Source organism: Trichosurus vulpecula, chromosome 7 (assembly GCF_011100635.1).
Source record: "Trichosurus vulpecula isolate mTriVul1 chromosome 7, mTriVul1.pri, whole genome shotgun sequence".
Taxonomy (NCBI): Eukaryota; Metazoa; Chordata; class Mammalia; order Diprotodontia; family Phalangeridae; genus Trichosurus; species Trichosurus vulpecula.
Genome location: NC_050579.1, coordinates 54,691,721 through 54,718,273, shown reverse-complemented (window position 1 = coordinate 54,718,273; position 26,553 = coordinate 54,691,721). Strand labels below are relative to the sequence as shown.

General features: G+C 35.9%; 1 protein-coding gene across 1 annotated transcript in view; it reads left to right on the top strand.

The window, feature by feature from the left end:
- Positions 1-26,553, top strand: part of SYCP1 (synaptonemal complex protein 1) — a 96,352-nt gene that overhangs the window by 12,074 nt on the left and 57,725 nt on the right. The window contains exons 8-14 of the mRNA XM_036768183.1: positions 726-784; positions 1,650-1,719; positions 2,497-2,570; positions 4,673-4,781; positions 11,018-11,112; positions 13,050-13,234; positions 24,613-24,680. Coding sequence (XP_036624078.1) covers positions 726-784; positions 1,650-1,719; positions 2,497-2,570; positions 4,673-4,781; positions 11,018-11,112; positions 13,050-13,234; positions 24,613-24,680 — 660 coding nt within the window. The remainder of the gene's footprint in view (positions 1-725; positions 785-1,649; positions 1,720-2,496; positions 2,571-4,672; positions 4,782-11,017; positions 11,113-13,049; positions 13,235-24,612; positions 24,681-26,553) is intronic.

Genomic DNA, 26,553 nt, shown 5'->3' with positions numbered 1-26,553 from the left:
TAGTATTATGCTGCAACTTACTTATACCTACCTTGTGGCTTTACGTTGTCATTTATGTCATTGTCTTTTGGGTCACCTATATTGGTATTGAATTGTTCATATTCATATTGAAAGGCAGCATGGTACAGTAGAAAGAGCAATGGATTTAGAATTAGAAGATTACAGTTCAAATTCTACCTCTGTCACATCTGCTATCTACTAGCCATATCACCTTAGGCAAGTCACATAATATCCCTAGGCCTCAATTTCCTCCTCTGTAAAATGAAGAGGTTGTATTAGATAGCCTCTGATGTCCATTCCTGTTCTAAATCTATGATCCTATGATTCTATTATGTAGTATTTGGTAGTTAATATTAAATTGAATGTTTAAAGCTATTAGCTAGTACTGGAAGAAATCTTGTATATCATCTAGTCCATTTTTTTTTCTCAGTCAAGGAAACTTAAGCACCCAAAATAAATTATTATGCATAAGATCATGTAGTAAGATCTGGTACTAGAATTTTGGTCGTTTGGAATATCTAAAATTTTGGGGGGCTGACATCATGAAGAGTGAATGTACTTGCCCAAAAATGCCTTTGTGCTTCCCTCATAGATACAATGCTAGACTGTATAGTTCATTTACCTATTGATTTGACCCAGTTTGATATTTTAAGATGTTCTGTATATCTTTAGTCATGCTACATTTGTATTCATTTTTTAAACTTAATTTTTTATATTAATAACAGATGAGTATGAAAGGGAAGAAACCAGACAACTATATTCGGATTTAAATAATAATATTGAGGTAAGTTGTAGAAAAACTTAAGGATTTTAAATTTAAAAGTGAACAGAGATTTTCCTAATACAAAGCAGTGTGGTTATCAGGAACACATGGACAATTATTTGTTTAAAAACTTAGTTATTATATAAATAATTTTGTTGGGTGAAGGTTTGTTATTTTTTTAAATGTTAATTCCATCAAATTTCCATGACTTTTTAAATACCTATTCGTTAATTAACAAGTTTAATAGCTATTAAGTGCTTCCACTATGGTATGTATTGAGGATACAAAGTCAAAAATAAAACAGTTGTTGCCCTCAAGAAATTAGAGTTTAGTAGGGGTTGAGGAGGTAATGTATTCATAAATAAGTACAAACAAAATATTTGAAATATGGAAATGAAGTGACTTGGGACAAAGGAAGGTATGAGTGGCTGGGGTTTAGAAAAGTCTTTATTTTGAAGGTGCTGCTTTAGTGAGTGAGAGAAGAAGTGTAGGCACTGAGTATAAATATCTTTTTTCAAGGATTTTAGCTGAGAAGGGAAGGAGAAATAGAGGATGATAGCTAGTTGGGATAATAATAAGATAAAGTCAGGGTTTTTTATTTTAAGGAAGGGGAGACATAGACACCAAAGGTAAAACTTGTTTACTTTGCTATTTATTTTGCAAAAGTACCTGGTTGTAGTACTACCAATAACAGGTGGTCCAAATATGATTTTAAGAGTTCTGTTTTTATTATGTCTTAAAGGCTCTCAAAATCTTATTTATATGATCACTGTTAAAGACAGGTTATGTTTATTTGTACATCCCATGATCTCATATTTAAATTTTAGTCATTTTTTTCTGCATGCTGTCATATTTAAAGATGCCAAATGTAATCTTTATATTGCAGAAAATGGTACAAGCTTTTGAAGAACTTCGAGTAGGAGCTGAAAGTTGTAGACAGGAAATGCATTTTAAGTGTAAGGATCCTGTTTAATATTTACAATGTCCTTCTAGCAGTTATGTCATATGAGAGAATAAGAGATATAATATATAATCTGGATTTAAATTTAGAGGTTACAGATTATCAATTGATACTATCAATAATTTTTTTACTCTGAAGTTTTGAATTTTTATTGACTTCCAGTGTAACATACTTGTTACTAAATTTAAAAATATTTTCTTATTGTTGTTGCTGTTTATAATTAAATATACAAATTACTAACATATGTGCAAATAAGCATGCCAATTTTATGCCAGAGATAAGTATACTGTCCTATTTATTAAAGAGTTGAAAAGAATAAAGATTATTTTATAAAATGTGTGCTACCAAGATAATTTTCACAATTTCTAAAGTAACTATATTTTCATTTCAATAAGCATTTATAATAATATTAAATACCTATTAGAATATTTCTAGTATGTAGCATAAGTTGATACATGACAAGAATTATAAGATATGCAAGTGAAGCTCAGTGTAAGGAGCAAGGTAGGGAAAGTCATTACTGACAGGTGAAGAATTACAAATCTTAATGAACCATGTCAGTGTGAGCAGTTATTATTCAAGGTGACAGTAACAATTTTAGCTGATTGTGAACTTTTGGTATTTAACATGAGACCAAAATATGTAAGTATGTAAAACAGAAGCTTGTGAACTCTAAATATTGCTAAGAGAATGGGAGATTATCTAAATATTTTAATTCTTTGAAGTACGTTTTAATTTTATATCTTAAGTAGATGTTATTTTATCTCTAAAGTAAAGGAAGCATGTGAAAAAATTCAACAACTTGAAAAAGAACACGTAAACGAAGTACATGATAAGGAAAAGAAGGTTTGTATGTGTTTTTTAACAACTATATGTATTTATGTTTGTATATTTGCCAGTCCTCTGGGTGAAATGTGAAATCCACCTCATCCCTTTGCCCTGCCCAAAACCCCTTGGAATTTATCTTCCAACTGTTTAATTTGTTTTGGAGAAATTTCGATAGAATGAAAATTTTAAACATTTAAAAAACTTCCATTCTAATGGATTTTCCAACCCTTTGCTCACAAATGTTTATAGGCTCATAAAACTTCCATTAGGTTTATTTCCTAATGCTTGCTTTCATCGTCTGCCTGTGGCCATTTCCTACTTTCTTTCCTAACAATGAGATAATAGAACATTGTCTGCAGAAAACACTTGATTGTCCTATAAACCTACATTTCCATGGAACCTGAATTAAGAAATTTTTGGTTCTTCCACATTTTTGAAAGCTCAAACCAAATTCATATATTAGATTATCAGCTCTACTTTTGACAGAGAGCACACTCTAGCAGTTTTCTAGGTAATTGCATATCTACGTCACTAGTATATCATGCCTTCATGCCAGGATTATAAATTTATTGGGAAAACCTCTCTTTTTTTTTTTCTGTCCAGATGGTTTTGAAAAATCCCTTCTGTTTCTCACTCCATTGATCTTTAACCAAATTGACTCCACTATTTAAATACATTGTTATCTGCTTTGGTTAGATATTCCATTCTTGTCTAGGAGCCTGTCATTCCTACATTTTTAGCACTGGTTCAGAAATTCAAATCCCATTTTCTCAGATACAATATTCTTTTCTCATTTACCTTCCACATCAGTTTTTCTCTTCTGTATATCTTGCCTGCAGTTGGTAGAAGTGATGAAAATACAACCTGCTCCTCTCTAGAATTTTCTTTGTTATCCAAAACTTTCTAATCTTTGGCAGGCCTTTCTAAATATCTACAGATAATCAACTGTAGATAGCTGCAGTCTTATCTTATCTTACCTTAACTAGCTATCTACTATCACTACTTAAACAATCACATCACATTGTGATCACATCACCACATGGGCAGTGAGGTGAGTGGACAGAGTCAGGAAGACTCATCTTCCTGAGTTAAAATCTCTGGTCTCAGACATGTACTAGCTATGTGACCCAGGGCAAATCACTTAACTCTTTGCCTCAGTTTCCTTATCTGTATAATGAGCTAGAGAAGGAAATGGCAAACCACTCCAGTATCTTTGCCAAGAAAACCCAAAAGGGGTCATGAAGAGTTGGACACGACTGAAAATGACTGAACAACAAGAAAAATCACTGGGTATACTGGAAACTTGGGCTTGTTTATTAGTCCTTTACCATTGAGGGGCTATGGAATCATGGATTATTAAAACTAGAAGAGATTTTGGTCTAAGCCTGTCATTAATAGATGAAGAAGTTTAAAGTGTTGAAATAATTTGATCAAGATCACACATGGCATAATTAAGAAACTGAATCTACCACTTTTGATTCCAAGTCCAGGACCCTTTCTACCACATCACACCTGGAAGAGACTTCTTTTTGCTTCTTCAGCTAGACAATTATTATTCCCTAGAATAAAAAGGAGACTTGGGCTATTTTAAAATTTATATAGTGTTGTATATAGTAATTTTCCTTTTTGGTATTCAACTGAGTTCAGTGGAAAAATGGTATGTATTTTTGCTGGTTTAGATTATTGTAATAGATGACATTTTAGAAATCTACTTCTTTTCTACCTGATTCTTTTTGTGTGTGTATTTAAACACACACACACACACACATATATATACACATACATATACATATATATCCACACATATATCCACACATACATAGTGACTTGTCTATAGAATTCATAATTGTATAGAAAAATATTAAATTTTTAATATCATTAGCAGTTGGTTCCCCTCTATAATCTACCTTACCTGAAAATTCAAAATGAATATGATTGCATTAAAATTTGAATTACCTAGCTTCTTTTATTTTAGATCACTTTAAAAAGATTCTTTTAAATATTTGATGACTATACATAAGGACTAATTTCACTTCTAAAGATTTGGGGATTAAAATTTGAAAATAAAGAAAAATTTATGTTAAAATTTTGATGCATATAATTTATTTTTATTTCATTAGGTATCACTATTATTGATGCAGAATGATGAGAAAGAAATGAAAATTAAGGATTTAAAATTGCTGCTACAAGAATACAATGATAAAATTAATCAATTTCAAGAAAAAATGAGTAAGAATTTTAATATTGAAATTTTATAATATGTATCTAATTCATAACTAGTATAAGGCTTTTTAATTTTGGAATTCAAGACAGGCCCATGGATTATGAAATGCTTTTCAATGGGAATTATACCAAATCTACACAATCTGTGCTGCAATCTGATAAAAGCTATAAACTATGAAAATGGGTTGTTTGACCACATATAATATTATTGCATGTCAAATTTGTTTATTGTGGGAAGTCCTTAAAATGTTTTTCTTTATATTAAATTCATTAGTTTTGATAAGAAATAATGAATATTTTAATTCTAAATGAAATTAAGTTTTGGTAAAATCACTGGGGAATTTATAACATTGATTATGGAAAATTTTTCAATTGTAAATTCTTAGCTTAAGTCTCTTTGCAAATGCTAGTTAAGCATATCAGAAAAGGTAATGTGTATTGTCCATAGAATAGTCAGTTAAAAAGTATTTATTAAGTACCTACTATATGCCAGGCACTGTGCTAAGAACTGGGGATTCAAAGAAAGGCAAAAACACTGCCTTCTCAAGGAGAGTACATTCTCATGAGGGGAATAAGATATAAATAGCAGGCTTTTAGGAGGGAGAGATGTCTGAATAATGTGAGGTGAAGAGGGGAAAAAAAGAAGCTCTTGGTGAATAGCTTCATTTTTTTTTTCAGTGAAGTATGAAATGGGGTTGCTATGTAGTCTGTTCCCAGGTTTTGTTTCTCTTTTATGCTTACAACCTATCAGTCCTATAAATGATTATTGCATTTTTTTTTTGCTGTGCTATATTGCATCTCACTTTCTCAAAATAATAACAGCACACTTCTTTAACCCTTTAAGCTATATAAAGCAACTTCCTCACAAAAATAATTCTTTGTGGTAGGTAGTGTAAGTTTTACTATCCCCACATTATAGATACGGAAATACTCAGAACGTTGAAATGACTTGCCCCAGGTCTCACTGAATAAATGTCTGAGTTAGGGTATATACCTGGGTTCTTGGTAAATTCAGTGCCCTTTCCATTGCATCTTGCTACCTTTCTAAGAAAATTCAACTTTTTACTTTTTAAGAGAAACAGAACCTAATGGTAGTTATTTTTCTTTAATATTTTTAGTTTTCAGCATTGATTTCCACAAGATTTTGAATTAAAAATTTTCTCCCCATTTCTACCCTCCCCCCATTCCAAGATAGCATATATTCTGATTGCCCCATTCCCCAGTCAGCACTCCCTTCTGTCACCCCACACCCCCCCCATCCCCTTTTCCCTTACTTTCTCGTAGGTGAAGATAGATTTCTATGCCCCATTGCCTGTATATCTTATTTCCCAGTTGCATGTAAAATCAACTTTTTTTTGAATATACATGCATACATATATACATATATACATATACATATATATGTATATATACACAGAGAGGATGATATCTAAAAAATAAAATCAAATTAAGAGATGAGAGAGGAATATATTGAGAGAGGGAGTAAGGGAGAGATAGAATGGGGTAAGTTATCTCTCATGTGAGTGGCAAGAAAAAGCAGTTCATTGGAAGGGAAGAAGGGGCAGGTGAGGGGGAATGAGTGAATCAGCTTGCTCTCATCAGATTTGACTTGAGGAGGGAATAACATACACACTCAAATAGGTATCTTACCCCACAGGAAAGAAGGAGGAAGGAGATAAAAAAAGGGGGGACGATAGAAGGGAGGGCACATGGGGGAGGAGGTAATCAAAAGCAAACACTTTCAAAAAGGGACAGGGTCAAGGGAGAAAATTGAATAAAGGGGGACAGGATAGGAGGGAGCAAAATATAGTTAGTCTTTTACAACATGAGTATTGTGGAAGGGTTTTACATAATGATACATGTGTGACCTTCGTTGAATTGCTTGCCTTCTTAGGGAGGGTGGGTGGGTAGGGAAGAGGGGAGAGAATTTGGAACTCAAAGTTTTAAAAGCAGATGTTCAAAAAAAAAAAGTCATTTTTGCATGCAACTGGGAAATAAGATATAAAGGCAACGGGGCATAGAAATCTATGTTGACCTACAAGAAAGTAAGGGAAAAGGGGATGGGGGGGGGATGTGGGGTGACAGAAGGGAGTGCTGACTGGGGAATGGGGCAATCAGAATATATGCCGTCTTGGAATGGGGGGAGGGTAGAAATGGGGAGAAAATTTTTAATTCAAAATCTTGTGGAAATCAATGCTGAAAACTAAAAATATTAAATAAGAAAATAAAAAAATATTAATCCATTTCACTTAGATTGTCATATCTATTGGCATATAATTGGGTAAAATAGCTCCTAATAATTTCCTCTTAATTGGTGGTAAATTTACCCTTTTTGTTTTTGATACTGGTAATTTGGCTTTCCTCTTTGTTTTACTTAATCAAATTAACCAATAGTTTATTTTATTGTTTTTTTTCATATAACCAGCTCCTAGTTTTATTTATTAGTTCAGTGGTTTTCTTACATGATCAGTTTTCATGTAGCTGCCATATGCTGCTGAAAAAAGGTATATTCCTTTCTGTTCCCATTCAGTTTTCTTCAGAGGTCTGTCATATCAAACTTTTCTAAAATTCTGTTCATCTCTTTAGCTTCTTTCTTGTTTATTTTTTTGGTTAGGCTATCTCACTTTGAGAGAAGAAAGTTGAAATCTCCCACTAGTATATTTTTACCATCTATTTCCTCCTGTAACTCATTTAACTTTTCCTTTAAGAGTTGAGATACTGTACCATTTGGTGCATATATATTTAATACTGATATTACTTCATTGTCTATGATACTTTTTAGCAAAATGTAGTTTCCTGTAGTTTTTTTTGTAGATCTATTTTTGCTTTGTCAGAGATCATGATTACTACCCCTGCTTTTTTTTTTTTACATTATCTGAAGCATAATAAATTCTGCTCAAACCCTTTACCTTTACTCTTTGTATGTGTCTCTCTGCTTCAAGTGTGTTTCTTATAAACAATATATTATAAGATTCTGGTTTTTAATCCACTCTGCTACCTGCTTCTGTTTTATGGGTGAGTTCATCCAATTCACATTTATAGTTATGATTACTACCTGTGTATTTCCCTCCATCCCATTCCCCCTCCCATTTTTCCTTTTGCCCTGTCTCTTTTCAAAAATCTGTTTTACTTCTGACCATCACTTCCCCCAATCTGCCCTCCCTTCTATCACTACCTGCTCCATTGTTGTTTATCTTCCTCTCTTCCTACTTCTCTGTTAGGGAAAGCTACTTTTCTATACCCAACTGAGTGAGTGTGTATGTTATTCCGTCTTTGAGCCAATTCCTATGAGAGTAAGGTTCATAAGTTATCTGTCACTCCCCCCATCTTGCCCTCCACTGTAAAAGCTCTTCCTTACGTACCACTTTTATGTGGGATAATTTACCCTATTCTACGTCTCCCTTCCTCCTTTTCCCAGTGCATGCCTCTTTCTTACCCCTTAATTTTATTTTTTCAAGATCATCCCACTATATCCAACTTACACCTGTGTCTTCTATGTACACTCCTTCTAACTGCCCTAATAACGATAAAGTTCTTAGGAGTTAGAAGTATCACCTTCCCACATAGGAATGTAAACAGTTTAACCTTATTGAATATCTCACAATTTCTCTTTCATATTTACCTTTTAATTCTTCTCTTGAGTCTTATTTGAAAGCCTTATTTTCTATTCATCTCTGGTCTTTTCATTAGAAATACTTGAAAGTCCTCTATTTGATTGAATTTCATCCCCCCCCCCACCAAAGGATTATACTGGGTTGTAATCCTAGTTCCTTTGTCCTTTGGAATGTCACATTACAAGTGCTCTGATCCTTTAGTGTAGCAGCTGCTAAATCTTGTGTTGTCCTGACTATGGTTCCATGATATTTGAATTGTTTCTTTCAGTCTGCTTGTAACATTTTCTCCTTGATCTTGGAGCTTTGGAATTTCATTATAATATTCCTAGGAGTTTTCAGTTTGGGATCTCTTTCAGGAGGTGATCAGTAGATTCTTTTAATTTTTATTTTACTCCCTGGTTCTAAGATATCAGGGCAATTTTCTTTGCTAATTTTTTGAAATATGATATCTAGCCCCCTTTTTTGATCATGGCTTTTAGGTGGTCCAGTAATTTTTAAATTATTTCTCCTCCATCTGTTTTCCAGATCAGTTGTTTTCCTGATGAGATACTTCATATTTTCTTCTATTTTTCATTCTTTTGACTTTGTTTTATTGTTTCTTGATGCTTTACGGAATCATTAGCTTCCACTTGCCCAATTCTATTTTTTAAGGAATTATGTTCTTTAGTGAGCTGTTATATCTTTTCCCTCATTTGATTAATTCTGCTTTTTAAGGAGGTCTTATCTTCAATGAATTTGTGTGCCTCTTTTACCATTTAGCCAATTCTGTTTTTTAAGATGTTTTTGTCTTCATTATTTTTTGTGCCTTTCCCCATCTCCCCAACTGTTGACTCTCATTTCCTAATTTTCTTATATCACTCTCATTTCTTTTCCCAATTTTCCTCCTACCTTTCTTAAGCCATTTTAAAAATCCTTTTTGAGTTCTTCCAGCAATTCTTTTTTGGGTTTCTGTCCAATTCTTATTTTTCTTTGAGACTTTGCATGTAGGTGCTTTGATTTTATTGTCTTCTGAATTTATGTCTTGATGTTCTCTGTCTCCATAATTAGTTTGTATTGTCTGGTTATTTGTTGTTGTCTTTTGCTTGTTTTTCCAGCCTATTTCTTGACTTTTAACTTTGTATTAAAGTTGGCTCTGCTCTTGTAGTAGATTGGGCACTGTCCCAAGCTTCAGTTTTTTCATGCTCCTGATTCTTTTCTTACCTGTCTAACCACTTGTTTTCAGACTCTTCTCAGACAGACTATCAGACCCTTATTGCATCATCCACATCCACTTAAGTGTGGTTGTTCCCCCGGTGCCTGTCCTGTGCCCTCTTTTCTTTTCTCTAGACTCATTATTGGTGATCTGATCAACTTTAATGGATTTAATTATCACCTCTATGCAGATGATTTACAGTTCTATATATCAAGCTATCAAGCCCTCCTGTCCCAGTCTCTATCCTGAGCTTCACAAGTACCATATCACTAATTGCGTATTAGATATTTCAAGCTCAATATTCTGGAGACATCTCGAACTCAATATGTCCAAAAAAAGAATTTAATATCTTTCCCCAAAAACTTGTATTTCTTTCAAATGCCTATTTTTGTTGAAAACAAAGTATTTTTCCAGTGTTCAAGTTTCATAATCTTGGTATTACATTTTCTTTTACCAAACCTGCCATTTCTACTTCCACAGTGTCTTACATCTGCCTCCTTTCTCTATCATACAGCCATTACTTTAGTGTCTTATTACCTCTCAACTTTTCATATTGCCCATAGGATTAAATATAAACCTCTCCGGCTTTTAAAGGCCCCTTCAACTCCACCTCATAGATTCTCTCTCTTCAAGATTCAGCTCAAACACTGCCTGCTATATGAAGTCTTTCCTGATTTACCCCCACCATCTGCTAGTGCTTCCCCTCTTAAACTACATCTATCTTGTATTTATTCCCTTTATAGTTATTCTGTATTTACTTATATAAGTTGTTTCTTCCCCTATTAGAATATAAACTTGAGAAGAGGGATTGTCTCATTGTTAATTCTTTGTATTTATGTCCTTAGGGTCTAGAACAGTTCCTGGCACTGTTCTAGTAGGTGTTTAATAAATACTTGTTTGATCATAATAGGTAATGTCTTCCATGTAAGAATATGCTGTTTCACCCTTGTTTTTAGTAGTGATGATGGGTTAATGCTGAGCCAGCCACACATTCTTGCATGTGACCAATGACATCCATTTATGAGAGGGTAGGTCAAGGCAATAAAGTAGTCTATAGAAGATTTTTTTTTACTTTGTATGAAACCAACTGACTTTATGGGCATCAAATTTGCAGTGCTATTAGTGGTATGTACTCTAACAAAGTGCTCTAGACTGCTCTAGACAAAACTGATTTCTAAGTCCCTTCAATTACTGATCTTTTTCTCCAAGTGACACTCCTCACAGATATAAGCTAGATAATAATTTCAGCGAAATTCATCACTAGATCAGTCACAGCAGCTCTTGGAAACTGTCTCACAAAGGGGTTATGATTCATTTCAACAGAGAAAATGCCAACCATAAACATGCTTAAAGTATTAAATAGTGTAAATTTATTCTCTTAGTATGTCTTTTCTACTAACATTTGATGTTTCTTTATGCAAAAATTGTTCTTTTAGAATGGCAAAATGAAAACTTAAAAGAATCAAAAGACCAACAGGATCATTTGATGTCAGAATTAGGAGAAATTAAAGTGTCTTTGCAAAAAAGTGAGGTATGTTTTGTCATTTAAAATATTTTTATAGGCAATAAAACCCAGTGAACAGACATTTTTTGAATACTACTTTGTGAATGATATGGGAAAAGATAAGGAGATATAAGGCATAGTCCTTGACCTCAAAGATTTCACAATCTAGGTGGTGAGACAAGATCTAAAAAGGTAATCATCAATAAACAGTCATCAAGCATTCATTAATTACCTCCTGTGTCTCAGACACTATATTAGGAAATAGGGATATGAAGATAAAAATGAAACACTAAAAGATACTTATAGTGTCAAATAAGTAATATAGTCAGTAAGTGGATTATTTTTTATTATGCATCATTTGATACTATAATTTTTGGAACATGTATCATATCTTGTTTCCTGGTTAGACTGCAAACTCTGTGAGTCCAAGGATCATGTTTCTTTAATCTTTGTGTCCTCTGCATTGCTTTGAATGTAGTCAGACCTTAATAAATTTTGGTTTAAGTAAAAATGCTATATAAATTCAGAGAAGCAAGAGATCATTGTGGGTTGGAATAGCTTAGGAAGGTATTCCATCAGAGAAAAGACTTTTGCTGGGCTTTGAAGGAAAGCTATGATGGTAGAGCTCAACATTTATTGTACTCCTAATGTAACACCAAGTGGATGTGGTGTGGTGGAGGAGGGTGGGAGTTAATACCAACAGTTATCAACTCTCCTCTCTACCTCCCCTTTGTCTTTGGAAATTTAATCAGCTGCACTCCGGTACACCAATTATTTCATTTTTTTTAGCCTAAGGGCAATATAATAACCCCTCAGCTCCATGGGACCTTCTACGCTGCTTTTTTGATTTTGCATTAAAAGTTATGACCACAATCACAATTGCTCAGAGCCCCTAGTTGGGAAAATTCCTAATGTTTAAATAGAAGCTTGGCTCTCTGACTTAATTTAAATTTATTTTTATCTCTCACATATATAGTTGAGTCAAATATAGTCAAACATAATTGAGTCAAGATCTAAGTTCCTGAAAACATTTGTGTAAAGAAGTGAATACAGTATGTTATGGTGTCCGCCAATGGATAGGCACCAGAAGGGAAACTTGGGGAAAAAGCAGACATCTTCTTGAACTTCCCTTGGTCCATGGAGAAGTGGGTAAAACTGGTGATATCAAGTCTTTTATTCTAAGATACCTGTAAGGCCAATGGCCCTCCTCGATCTCTCCCTTCTTTGCCACCACTCAGTTCAATTTGTTGTTCTTCGTTCCTGTGGTTCTTGTGTTGCTAATTCTTTCTGGCTTAGGGCTGGGGAGGCTGCTGTTGCTTATCTACTGAAGTCTTCACCATTTTTCTTCTCAGTAGGAATCTCACAGATTGTGTTAGTTCAGAGTATTTTTCAATTTTGCCTTCTAGCTCAAAGATCACAATAATGTCAAATTGATCTTACAGTGGAGAATTCTGTCTTGGAGGGGGGTGCTTGGTCCTGTGAACTAAAAATCCAAACATGCCATTTCAGTTCTGAAACCCTTACTATAGTTAATAGATATGAGGGATGTCATACATCATATGGAGGCAAATTGCAGAGACTGGAACATACATTTATCTATTTAAGCTGAAAACTTTTCTTTTCCTAGGTGTGGTTGTGCATGCCTGATGAGGCTGGTAGATCCCTTGAATTCAGTAGTTCTGAGATAGAGTTAAAGGTTATTGAGTCTCCTGCCAATATGGTGAGACTCCAGGAGTGAAGACCACTAGGTTACCTAAGGAAGAACAATTCTTCCCAGATTGGAAATGGAGCGGGTCAAAGCTTCCACATGTATCAACATTAGGATTGGACTTTTGCGTGGCAGCTGTACTTCTAGCTTGGAAGAGAGATAAAGAAGCCTAGTCTCGAAAACAAAATCCCAAAACTTTTCTATTTACAAGATGTTTTTGAGTTCATCTTTTTGTTTTATACTTTATTCATTTTAGAATTCTCAAAAGATATTAAAGGAAGAATTACAGACTGCAGGCAAAACAATAATTCAGCTTACCAGAGAAAAAGAAGCTCAAATGGAAGAAATTAGTGAAACTAAGGTTACACATTCATCAGTTGTTGCTGAATTTGAAACTACTATTTCCAACTTGAAGGAACTGTTGACAGCAGAACAGCACAGGTAAAACAACAACAAAACACGACTTTAGATTTGGCATAATGAAAATTCATCTGCTTTTGTTATGCTTTGAGAATTTTCTACTAATTGTTGAATTAAATTCTTATAGCAATTATAATTTATTCCCCTTGTGTATGGTTCAGGTAATCAGAACATCAGTGTTTTATTGAGGTAGTCCTCATTTTTAAAGATTTATCTTAGGTAGGGGGGTATTTTAGGGAAAGTTCCAAGTAGGCTCTGCTCAAGGCTCAAAGGACCTTGAATATAGCCATTAGAGAAACTTAATAGTATTTGTAGATTGCTTTGTGAATGACCAACTACTAATAAACTAAATGGAGGATAATATATGAAATATTACTATAGTATCAAGATATATAAGGAATTGACATAAACATATAAGAAGAATAAGAGCTAATCCCTACTATCTAAGCGGTCAAAGAATATGGGTAGGCAGATTTCAAATGAAGAAGTGCCAGCTATTAACAATCATATGAAAGGATATTCTAAATCACTAGTAATAACAGAAATAAGAATTAAAACAACTCTAAGATGGTAGCTCACACTAATGATATTTGCTGTCGAAGATGAAAAAGAACAAAAAAATAGTGAGCATTGGAAGGTCTGTTGGAAGACAAGCACCATAGTCCACTTGGTCCAATTATTCTGGAAATATTTGAAATTATGCTAGAAAAGTTACTAAATTATACATATCTTTTGGCCCAATGATATTAGTATATTAGGCATATACCTCAATGATATCAAACATATAGGGAAAGGTCTTTGTGTATAAACAAAACTATTAATAGCGGCATTGTTTTAAAGTAACAAAGAACTGAAAGGAAAATGAATGCCCATCAGTTAGAGAATGGTTGAACAAATTGTGGTATATGAATGTAATGGGATATTATTGAATCTTAAGAAAAATGGATATGAAGAATTCATTAAAATATAGGAAGACGTGAATAAACTGATACTACATGAGGTATGCAAAAACAGGCCAACAATTTACGCAGTATTTGTAATAATGTAGTCATTATGTGTACTGTTCTCCTGATTCTGCTTTCCTAAGTCCATATCATTTCATAAGTGTTCCCATGTTTCTCTATTTCTCTCATGCTTTGTTCCTTATGGTACAACAGTATTCCATTAATTCATATGCCACAATTTGTTCACCTGATTTGTTCAACCTGATTAATGAGCATTTAATTTGTTTTCCATCTTTATCACCAAAATTACTGCTATAAATATTTTTGTAAAAATAGACTCTGTGTTTCCTTGTTGTAGTGGTATCACTGGGTCAGCAGTTTAGTGACCCCTCCATCCTAGGACATCTCTTTGTCATATATTCTGCTGCTACTCCTTCCCCTTCCCAACCTCCCCACCCCGCAAGTGGATCTCTTGAAAATATGTCCTGAATGACTTACTTGACTCAGCTTTGGAACAAATGCCTTGGGGCTATGCTGTCCTGATGTATGAGTTAGTCAGCTTAGATGTTCATTGCCTACCCAGATCTAGCAGATCTCAGACCATATTTCACATCTTATCCAACCACCTACCTCACCTTCCTCCTTGCCCTGTGATCTAACCCTGATCTCTCTGGACCACCCGGACTCTTGGAATCATGCCCTGGGTGACTTCAATCAACCAAAAAAGCTTTTATTGAACAGCTACTATATGCCAGGCAGCCAGATAGTATACTGGAGAGAGTGCTGGACCTGATGTCAAGAAGACCGGAGTTCAAATGTGACCTCAGACACATACTAGCTACAGTAGTGTGCTGGAGCTGGCTTGGACCTGTGATTTATTGTTTAATTGATTGGTATATTTTTTGAGAGCCAGTTGATAATGCATTGCAATCGTTTGCCTCAGTTTCCTTATTTGTAAAACTGGGTTAACAATATCACCTACCTCCCAGGATTGCTGTGAGGATAAAATGAGATAATATTTATAAGGTACTTTACAGACCTTAAAGTCTTATATTAATGCTGCTGCTGTTAGGAAATAAAAATACAAAAAATAAAAATCTCTGCTCCCAAGGAGCTCTTATGCTCTATGGAGGGAGATAACGTTTGCAAATAATACATTGTATCAGTAAGGCAAGATTCGTGATATCAATGGTGATCATGAATATGCCTGTATAGTTCAGAATCATAAAGTATAAGAGAGTCTCTGTATAGAAGGCAGAAGTAAAACATTTATTCAGACACCAGAGGATCGGATCCCAGAACCAATAATCCCAATTCGACATAGCAGTAATTGTATCCCAAAACCAGTAAGTCCATCTCAATGTAACAACAAGGAGATTAAAACATAGTATCACAGCAAAGAGCCAAGCCATCCTGTAACCTTCCCTTCTGCTGGGGCCTTCCTGTGAACCACTCACAAATCCTAACTGTCTGCTTGCCTTCATCCTCTCTTCCCACAGGTCTGAAAGTCCTTGCAGTTCTCAGAGCACTTCCAGTTCTCTCTCTGTCTCTCCCTCTCTCCATCTCTTCCAGTTCTCTGTCCTCTCTTGCAGTTCTCTCTTCTTCTTCTTCTTCTTCTCCTCCTCCTCCTCCTCCTCCTCCTCCTCCTTTTCTTTCTTTCCTTCCTTCCTTCCTTCCTTCCTTCCTTCCTTCCTTCCTTCCTTCCTTCCTTCCTTCCTTCCTTCCTTCCTTCCTTCCTTCCTTCCTTCCTTCCTTCCTTCCTTCCTTCCTTCCTTCCTTCTTCTTTCCTTCTTCCTTTCTTTCTTTCTTTCTTTCTTTCTTTCTTTCTTCTTTCTTTCTTTCTTTCTTTCTTTCTTCTTTCTTTCTTTCTTCTTCTTCTTTCTTTCTTTGTTATTTTGTTTCTTTCTTTCTTTCTTTCTTTCTTTCTTTCTTTCTTTCTTTCTTTCTTTCTTTCTTTCTTTCTTTCTTTCTTTCTTTCTTTCTTTCTTCTTTTTTCTTTCTTCTTTCTTCCAGCTCTATGGTCTCTGTAGCTCTCTAGTCTGAGCTTAGTGGGCCTGGGGCTTAGCATCTACTTAGCAAAAGGGCCTTCCTACAAACAGGCGTCTCCTAATCAAGCTTCCCTTAACTAGCTCCACCTGAGAGGCCTATTAAATGGGAAGAGAAGATCTTTGATCACATTTGCACCACATATATGTATACACATTTGTACATATACAGAATACATACAGAATAAATATGTACAGAATAGGTACAAAATAAATTCAAGAAAGTTAAATCCAAAGTAGTTAGGGGGGATGATTACTAGTAGTTGGGGGAATCAGGAAAGCCTTCATGTAAAAGGTGATGTTTAGGTAATAGGATTAAGATTATGAAGCAGAGAAATGTCTCTTTTGGAGACAGCTAGTGCACAGACATGGAAATGGGAGATGGAACATGTGAGGAACAGAGACAAGGCCAGATTGATTGGACCATAGAGTCCTGGGAGGGGAGTAATATATGAGTGTGGAGATATAGGTTGGGACCAGGCTGTGAGCAGCTTCAAATCCCAAAAAAGAGTTTATGTAGGAGTCAGTAGAGATAGTGTAGTCAATTTTGTAATGACATTCATGGGGCCATATTGTCCTAATTGTGAATCAGCCAGCACAGACAAACCTAGCCTACTATATACAGTGGGTCTTAGGCCTGAGGCCATGCTTCCCATGCCATCCAATCCCATCCAGTATGATGTTGACATCTTCCCTGCCTCTGTAGGCATATTTTTCTTCCCCCTTTTCTTCTCTTCCCCTTTCATCTCTTACTTTGGATAGAGTAATCAAATCAGTACTACCATTGATTATGGAAAGAGTGTTTCATTTGACTTGCCTTTGAGTCCACCCAGCCATCTTGTGACTTTCCAAACTAAAACATCCTTAAAGTATTATATAAATGTCAACTAATAACAACAATAATTTATTTTCATCATCTCTAGCCACTACTTTATTATACATTATATGTCAGTGTCCTTTCTTACCACATTTAATAAATAAATCAAAGAACCTGATGAAATTTCAAATATAAAAACAAACCCTTTCATACCCTGTGATCACTGTATGAGGAGTAAATATTTTGATTGGGTCAAGGAAGAAAATGATATGATTGGCTGACAATGTGGTTGTTTGTCCTTCCTTAAGAAGGAAGCTGACGTGAGGGAGGTGATGCCATGACATGCAAGTGAATTGGATTTAAGCAAGGGAGGGCTGTGCAAAGTCACCAGCTTCACTTTCTCCTCCAGAGCCATCTGGATCCAGTGGCAAGATATAGATCAGGATGACTGGAGATGGCCTTGGATGCAGTGGGAGACCTTGGCCTTTTTAAGCTAAGGTCTTCCCAGGTCTCAGTTTGAGGCAATGCCCACTCAGTGATTAAGGCTAGGTAAGAAATGAAGCAAAGAATGGCCTCTTTTACCTAGTCAAAAAAATCAACTTGGGAGGGGAAGACCCTCATGGTTTCTGGCCAAAACAGAAACAATTGCTATTTGCATTCACTCTGAGCTATCAAGGCCCAAACAAAGACCAAGTGGGGCTTAGGCTGGGACTTATTGTTGGCCAATCAATGAGAGCCAGATTGGTTGAGAAGATCAGTCATTGAACACATATAAAATGGCAGTCAATCCATTGGTGTGCTCAGTCTCAAAGTGTATAGGCCACCAGTGGAAGATTTCAGTTCTGGAGTTAAGATGCTAGTTTAAGCCAAGCCTGAGAGAGAGCCACTCTTACATAGAAGGGAGAGCTTCCCATTCTCTTTCTTCTCCTCCTTCCACTGAGTATATCAGAGAGAGGAGGACAAGGGGAGACAACTCATGCAATATGGAATAGACAGACACACACTGAGGAGAACCATGAATAAATGCAGACATAGAATTGTGTAGAAAGAAAGCAACCTGAGAGAAGAAACTGGTTAAAGGTATGGAATACCTTGAACCAAAAAATAATACCACCCAAAAACTCAAGAAAGGACTTAGAGTAACCAGAAGTTGTGATTTAATCTTTTGGCCACACACTCATTGTCTGCATATATCCTCACCATCATTATACTCTTAAGTTTAAGCCTACTCTTCTCTTAGACTCTGTGTGTACTCATGCAAGAGTATGCCCTAAGGTTTTGGGGGAGGGAGTAAATGTTTTATACCAACTGTTCTTATTATATCAACTTGACTCTTTTCTAAAAGCTAATTAACTGGTTCCTAATCAGTGAGGAGCACGCCAGAGGAGACTCATGTACTACAATGCTAAAAAACCTAGAGACCCTCAGGGTTACTCCTGGAGCCCTGAGAGAAGAAGTAATAGTCATTGCCCTTTCAGGGCCTAACCTACCTGAACAGTTTGAATTGTGGGAATCAACACAGAGGGAGTACTCTATGTTTATTATCTCCCATTACTAGTATGTGTCATATGAAGACTGGGATTGTTTTGCTTTTGTATTTGCATCCCAACAATTAGTGCGGTGCTTGATACATAGTAAGCACTTAAATATTTTTTTATCCATCTATTCATTTTCTCATGTAATTCCAACTTGTTTTTCAGGAATCAATTCACAGCTCCACTAACAATGTGTCAGTGGGCCTGGCCTCCCTCAGCCCCACCAACATTGACTATTTCTGTCTATCATCTTTGTTAACACTGAGTGACTTTATTACGAAGGTGGTCACAGAGGAGGACAGTAAATATTGAAAAACATTGTTTGGAATCAAGAAATTAAAGAGGCCCTCACTGAAGCAAGGCAATTGTTTTACATTTTATTATTTGACTATCCCAGTCATTATAGTAGCTTTTCCAAACCTTTTTCTCCTTTCTCAAACATCCCGTTGTTCCCTTTCTTTCCACCCTGTTAGCTTAGAATCTTATAATCTTGCCTCATACTTCACTAAAAAAATTGAGGTTATCTATTGAGAGCAGCCCCTTCACCTTCCTCCTCATCTCACATTATTCAGATGCCTTTGCTGTATTTTTAACCTTTATCTTGCATGAAGAGGTAGCCTTTCTCTTTGTAAGGCAAACTCTACATGTACACATTATCCCATTCCTCTCATCTTTTTCGGCATATTGTTCCTTCTATAATTCTCACTATCTCACTAACTTTCATCTTTCCTTGTTTGTTGACTACTCCTCTGCTGCCTACAAACATGTCCCTGTCTCCCCAGTCCTTAAAAAGTCCTTTATTTTATCCATTAATCCCCACTAGCTAGCATCCTATGTATCTCCTCCATTTCATAGCTAAATTCCTGAAGAAAGTCCTCTGCAATGAGTTCCTCCACTTCTCCTGAACTTTCTGCAGTCTCTTTTCTAAACTCATCATTCAACTGGAACTTCTCTTTCCAAAATCAGTCAGTTGGCAAACATTTATTAAGCACCTAAGATGTCAGTAAATAAACATTTATTAAGTGCCTACTATATGCCAGGCACTGTGCTAAATGCTGGTGATACAAATATGAAAAAAGTCCCTGCCCTCAAGGAGTTTACAACCTAATAGGGGAAGATTACTCGTAAAAGGAAGGTGAAAAGTGGTGAAGGGAGTGCAACCAAGGAAGCTATCAAATGCAAGGGTATGGTGGGAAAAATCAAAGTGGTCCCTAAAAGTAGTGTAGCCAGGTGAGAAATGAGGAGTTTTTTCTGATCTGAGCCCTCTTTAAATGGAGGTTTTGGAGTTCACTGCTTTGCCCTGCAATCAGAGAGACAGGGATTGGTGATGAGGGGGAGTCCCAGGGATGATGAGATCTTGCAGATGAGGTTTTCCCAATAATGAGCTTGCTTGGCACATGGTGGAGAAGTCAAAGAAGTCCCAAAGTAGGGCAGCCAAGTAAGAATAGTGCTAGGCACTGTGCCTGTGGATACAACTAAAGGTAAAAAACAGTGCCAAGGAGTTCACAATCTTCAAAATTGTCAGTTATTGCTTAATTGACAATTCTAGTGGCCCTTTCTCAATCCTCATCCTTCTTGACATCTCTGCAGCCTTTTGAACTGTTAATCACCTTCTGCTTGATTCTTCTCTCTAGATTTTTGCCATATTTCTTTCTCCTGGTTCTTCTCCTAAGTTTCTGACTGCTCCTTCTTAATCTCTTTTGCTGGATCTTTATCCAGATCAGGCCTGCTGCTGTGGGTACAGATAGTTCTTGCTTTACATAATTTCATATTATGCAAATTCAATAGAATTGGGAATGAAAATGAAAATAATTAGAAAATATGAAGGACAAAAATTGTCATCAATAGCCCATGAACTTAGTCTTACACAGTTGACTGTGAACACTATGGTGAAAGATGCTGCCCAGAAAAAGGTGCACACAAAAGGCAGTACTTGCATGAATTTGATTTATATGTCAAAACAAAGAGATGGAGAAACTATTAATTACATGGACAGAAGACCAGACTTAGAAGTATACTTGTTCCTTTAAGTTTTATGGCAATTCAAGCCAAGGTTCAAAACCTCTTTGAAGATTTAAAGGTAAAAATACAAAAAAAAATGGATGAATGTCCCTACTTCCCAGAGCAAATCTTTAATGTAGACAAAACCATCCTATTTTATCATAGAATGCCATCCTGAACCTGTATCTTTGTGGAGGAAAAAAATCTATCCTGAGGCATAAAGCATTAAAAAATTAGAGTTACTCTTCTGCTTGGAGGGAATGCATCTGGAACTTGCAAATTAAAACTTGTTCTTTTGCACCACTCAGAAAATCCCAGAGAGGCAGCTAGGTGGCTCAGTGAGTAGAGCACCAGCCCTGGAATCAGGAGGACCTGAGTTCAAATCCGGCCTTAGACACTTGATACATTTACTAACTGTGTGACCTTGGGCAAGTCATTTAACCCCAATTGCCCTGCCTTTCCCCCTCAAAAAAGAAAAAAAAAGAGAAAATCCCAGATCATTGGAAGAAATTAGCAAGGCAATATTTCTTGTGCATTATTTCACTGATCTTATAGCATGGGGCAGCTAGGTGGTGTAGTGAGTAGAATACCAAGCTTGGAATCATGAAGACTCAGAACCTATCAGCCTCAGACACTTAACTAGCTATGTGACCCTGGGTAAATCACTTAATCCTGCTTGCCTCAGTTTCCTCCTCTGTAAAATGAGCTGGAGAAGGAAATGGCAAGCCTTTCTAGTATCTTTGCTAAGAAAACCCCAAATGGGGTCATGAAGAGTCGGACATGCCTGAAAAATGATTGAACAACAACAAAAAGACATTATTATCTTTGAACAACGGATTATCCAGGGGTGGGAAATCTGTGGCCTTCTAGTTCCTCAAGTGTGGCCCTTTGACTGAATCCAAACTTCACAGAACATTTGTTTGGATTCAGTCAAAAGGCTGCACTTGAGGACCTAGAGGGCCACATGTAGCCTTGAGGCTGCAGGTTCCCCACTCCAGGTTTATGCACTGCTCTATTCCCTAAGCTGAAAAATTTTGTAATGATAATGGCATTCCTTTCAAGATTCTACTCACTTTGGTAATGCCTGAGGTTACCTTCCCCATCTGGGTGATTTTAATGAAAATGTAGAAGTGGTTTACCTTCTCCCCTAAAAATACCTCATTATTACAACCTATGGATCAGGGACTGATTATGTACTACATTTACCCTGGGAATTGTAGCTTTGGGATGCTGATAAGGACTTGACATTGAGAGATTTCTGGAAGTCCTATGATATTTGCCATGCAAACATTATATTTGCTACATATTGCTAAGGCCTGGGAAGATGCAACCAAAGTATGTATGAAGATAGTTTGGGAAAAAAAAGTGTGCCCAGAGTTCATTGTGATTTATGGATCTGACAAAGATGAACTGTTTAAAGAAGTGAATAACATGATTGTAAAATTAGCACAAGAATTGGAGCTGGAATGATGTGGAAGAGTTGATTTCATCTCATGGAGAAGAGCTGTCAAATGAGTATCTGAATGAGCTGCTAGCTGCAAAGATTACAGAAGACAAAAGAGAAGCTTTGGAACCTAAGGTCAGATCAAAAAGGTTCACAATGAAACAGCAGAAGCATTTCATCCTTGGAGTGAACTTTTTTCTTGTATTGAAAAAATGGATCCAAATACTTCGAGATTTTTAAAAGTTCAAAGTCTAGTTGATAATATCGCTTGCTATGATATACAAGGGAAAAAAAGAGATTCATTGTCCAGACATCTCTGGATAATTTCATAAAAAAAGTTGCCCGGTCACCCATCAGTGATAAAGGCTAGGTTCAGTGGGTAGAGAAGGGACAACATACTGCACATCTGTGTTAACTTTATTGTATAGTATTGTGCATACTTTATCATTTATTTTACCTTTTATTTCATAATTCTGTTTATTATCATGATATAGTATTTAATATGTCTGCATTTTAGTACATTTTATGACTTGCATAAAGGTATTATTTTGTGTATACCTTTGTTATATAGGCTAAGTGAAGTAGGGTAAGGGCATAGAGATCTTCAGAATAGTCCACTTAAGTAATGCAAACTGTCAGTATTTCCCAAAGCTTAGTCCTAGGTCCTTTTATTCCTCTGTACTAACAAGTATAGAGGCCCTCTAGGTCCTCAAGTGCAGCTGTTCTACTGAATCCAGCTTAGAGATCACATCAACACCCATGCATTTATCATCTATTTCTTCAAGTCTTAGCTAAAATTTGCCCTTCTCTAAAAAGCCTTTTCCATTTTCCTTTAATAGTGCCTTCCCTCTGAGGTTACCTTCTATTTTCCCTGTATATATCTGGTTTTTACATAGTCCTTTGAGTGCTATTACCCTCATTAGATTATGAGCTCATTGAGGACAGGGATTACTTTGCATCTCTTTGAATCTCTAGTACTTAGCACAGCGCCTGGCACAGCTGAGAAATATGCATGAGCTCCTACAGGTCTAGGACCATATTTTTGCATCTCTATTTTCAATACTTAGCATAGTGCCTGTTACATGAAATATTTAATAAATGCTTATTGACTTGACTCAGAAGTCTCTTCATCTCTGTAGCATCAGTACTTCCTTCAAAAATACCTTGCTATTGTGAATGTATGCTCTCCACTTGAGATCACTTAGATTTTTATCATTTTGATCCTATAGCCATTCACTATGTACATATCTAAGACAGATAATGTTTATGCTAATTCTCAAGCAATTCTTGGTGCTTTAGTTGTATTTTTAGAGTTTGGAGGCCAGTAATCCCTGGCTTATAGAAAAAAAGATTATTTTCACTCCCTTACAAACTATCCCCCCAGTCTATCTTTAGCTGCTGTCAGGGGGAACTGGCCCAACGTTCAGCTGCAGGACTCAATCTGGGGACTCTGATAAAGGAAGATGAAGTTCTTCACAAAAACCGTGATTCTAGCTGCAGCAGTATTTTTAATGTTTTTCCCTCATTGCACAGCTGACATAGACTCATTAGTCTGGGGGCAGTGGAGAAGGGAGAGGAACCAACCTTTCTTATCGTCTCTATCACTGTCCCACTTACCCTGGCTACTGTGCCCATCTGCTATCCTGAATTATCTAGTTAAAAAAATATGTTCATATCTTTTTGTTTTTTTTTTTTTTTTTGCTTTTTGGCAGGGCAATTGGGGTTAAGTGACTTGCCCAAGGTCACACAGCTAGTACATGTGTCAAGTGTCTGAGGCCAGATTTGAACTCAGGTCCTCCTGACTCCAAGGCTGGTGCTCTACCCACTGCGCCGCCTAGCTGCCCCATGTTCATATCTTAATATGCAATAAGGAGAAATATTTTTTGTGATTATAGCATAACAGAATTTTATAATTAGGAAGGATCTTAGCGATCAAGTACAAATCCTTCATTTTTACAGTTGAGGGAAATGAGCTCTGATGAGGTTGAATGAATTGTCCAAGTCATATAGCTAGTTTTCAAACCTTTCTTTTTTTTAATAGGTTGCATCAAGGGTACGGAACCTGTGACCTCAAGGCCACATGTGGCCCTCTAGGTCCTCAAGTGCTTCCCTTTGACAGTGTTCTGTGAAGTTTGGATTCTTTCAAGGGGCTGCCCTTGAGGACCTAGAGTGCCACACGTGGCCTCGAGGCCACAGGTTCCCCACTCCTGGGTTACATTGTACATCAAAGTGCATCTTATTTATGACACTGAGTAAATCAAATGCTAATTCTCTGTATTTCTTCCTAAATGCTTAATTTGGAGTAAAAATTTAAGAAACAAGATTACAATATATGATTTACATTTTTATGTAAAGGCAACATAGGGTAGGATTCATTTATTTTTAATGATTAAATATCACATTTTCAAAATAAATTATTTATAAGAACAGATAATGAATTAACATAAAATCCCTATTGATTTCAAAGGGATTTTTGCACTCAAATGAGGTAGGCAAATAAATATATTACTTAAGTTCTGACTATCTTTTATATAATCTGACCTTAGATAATTGAATTGCTTACTTAAATATATTTGTAGTTCACATTGTACATTTTAAAATGTATTTTAAAAGATTGGAGCAAAATGAAGAACAGTTGAAAACTCTTAACTTGGAGCTACAGAAGAAATCAAGTGAACTGGGTAAGGTTTAAAGAGCAACAAATATGCTTTTTAATAATTAATTTAAAAATTAATTATTTCAGAATGAAATAGGCTAGCAACTACGTGGTTTCTAGTTTTTTATTTGATCATTTTGTCTAGCCTTTAAGGAAATGGGAAAGTCTTAAAATCAAGTCTTAAAAAAAAAAAGCTTACCAGGTTTTCCAGTTTATGAACTCCTTTAAAATTGTAAGGAAACTGAAGGGGTCATAGGTACCTATATTCTTGACTTCAGGATTCTTAAAAGTTTTTATTGTTAGAAATATCAGTTATGTTTTGTATCTCATATACATATTTCATACTTTTGCCGTTCTAGAGAATTAACTATATATGGGAAAAATGTAAGTTTATTTTTAAAATACATGCCATAAATAATTTTATTTAATAAACAACAATATTGTTAAACTTTAACTAGGCCCACACTGCTTTGTAAAATTAATTCCTTTCTACATTTTTCACAGCTGGTGTTGCAAATATTATCCTCTTCTCAAGCTTAGTTTCATTCTTAGTTCTTTTTCAGCTTATTGTGCCCCCCGCTTTATAGAGAAAATTGAGACCAAATGACATGCTGCATGTTTTATCTTCTTGATACTTCAAAACCTTTGTATGCCTTCCCCATACTTTACTCCTTTTCTCTGTTTTCAAAGGATGAAGTTGTTCTGCTTCTTGCCCAAATTACCCCTAAATTTGTGCTCTATCCTATCTCATTCAAGATCCTCTAGGACTTTGATCTGTCAACTTTGCACCCTCCTACTCTGCATTTTAAATCTTTTTTTTCTACTGGCTTCTTTCCTTCTATGTAAAAATGTGCTCAGTTCTCCTTCATCATTTAAACAACAACAACAACAACAACAAAAAACTAACAAAACCCCTGATGTTTTTCCTTTCACTCTGCTGCATCTCTAGATAATGCCCTGTCTTTCCATTCACTTTCATTGCTAAACTTCTATTAAACAGTCTGTATTCACTATCTTTACTTCCTTACCACCTGTAATCTGGCTTCTGTCCACACCATTCTACTGAAGGTCCTCTCTGTAAACTAACCAATAAGTAATGCCTTTTCACTCCTCATCATTCTTTAATTTTTTGGTAGCATATGACACTGTTGCTCCCTTTTTTATTTTTGTAATCTCTCCTGGCTAGTCTTCTGTGGTACTGGTCTTTCCTGATGAACTTCCTACTTCTGACCTTTATTTATCTTACAGTTTTTGATAGTTCCAGCTAAGTTTGAACATGCTCAATTTATTGTTGCATAGTGGCATCATGGTCTGGTGTAACCTCTCACAATTGCAAGTTGCATGGCTGTGGGCAAGTTACTTAACCTCATCAGAAAGATCTGAATAATAACATCTGTAGTGTCTAATTCACAGAATTGTTGTGTCAGCTATTATTACTTTCCTTGACCTTTTTCTCTTTTCTTTCCACACTCTATGTCTTAGCATTCTACTCATTCCTGTAGCTTCAATTGGTGTCTCTATACAGAGGACTCCAAAATCAAAATCTATCTTTAGGCTTGACCTCTCCCTTAAAGCTCTAACGCTAAATTTCTTTCTACTGGATAAGTTGTTGGTACCTCAGACAACATATCCAAATGTTAACTAATCTTTAACTCATGACAAAAAGCCAAGGCTTTGGATTTACATGGGAATAGGTTTAATCTTGAGGGCTTCCCACAAATTACTGCCTTTGACTTGTGCCTCTGCACCAGTTTTCCCCAGGGATAATTAGTCAGTTAGTCATTTAATATTTGTTAAGGGCCTGCTATGTGGTAGGTAGTTATGCTAAGCCCTGAGGATACAAAGAAAGGCAAAAGATAGTCCCTGCCCTCAAGAAGCAGGGGGAGACAACCCCTAAG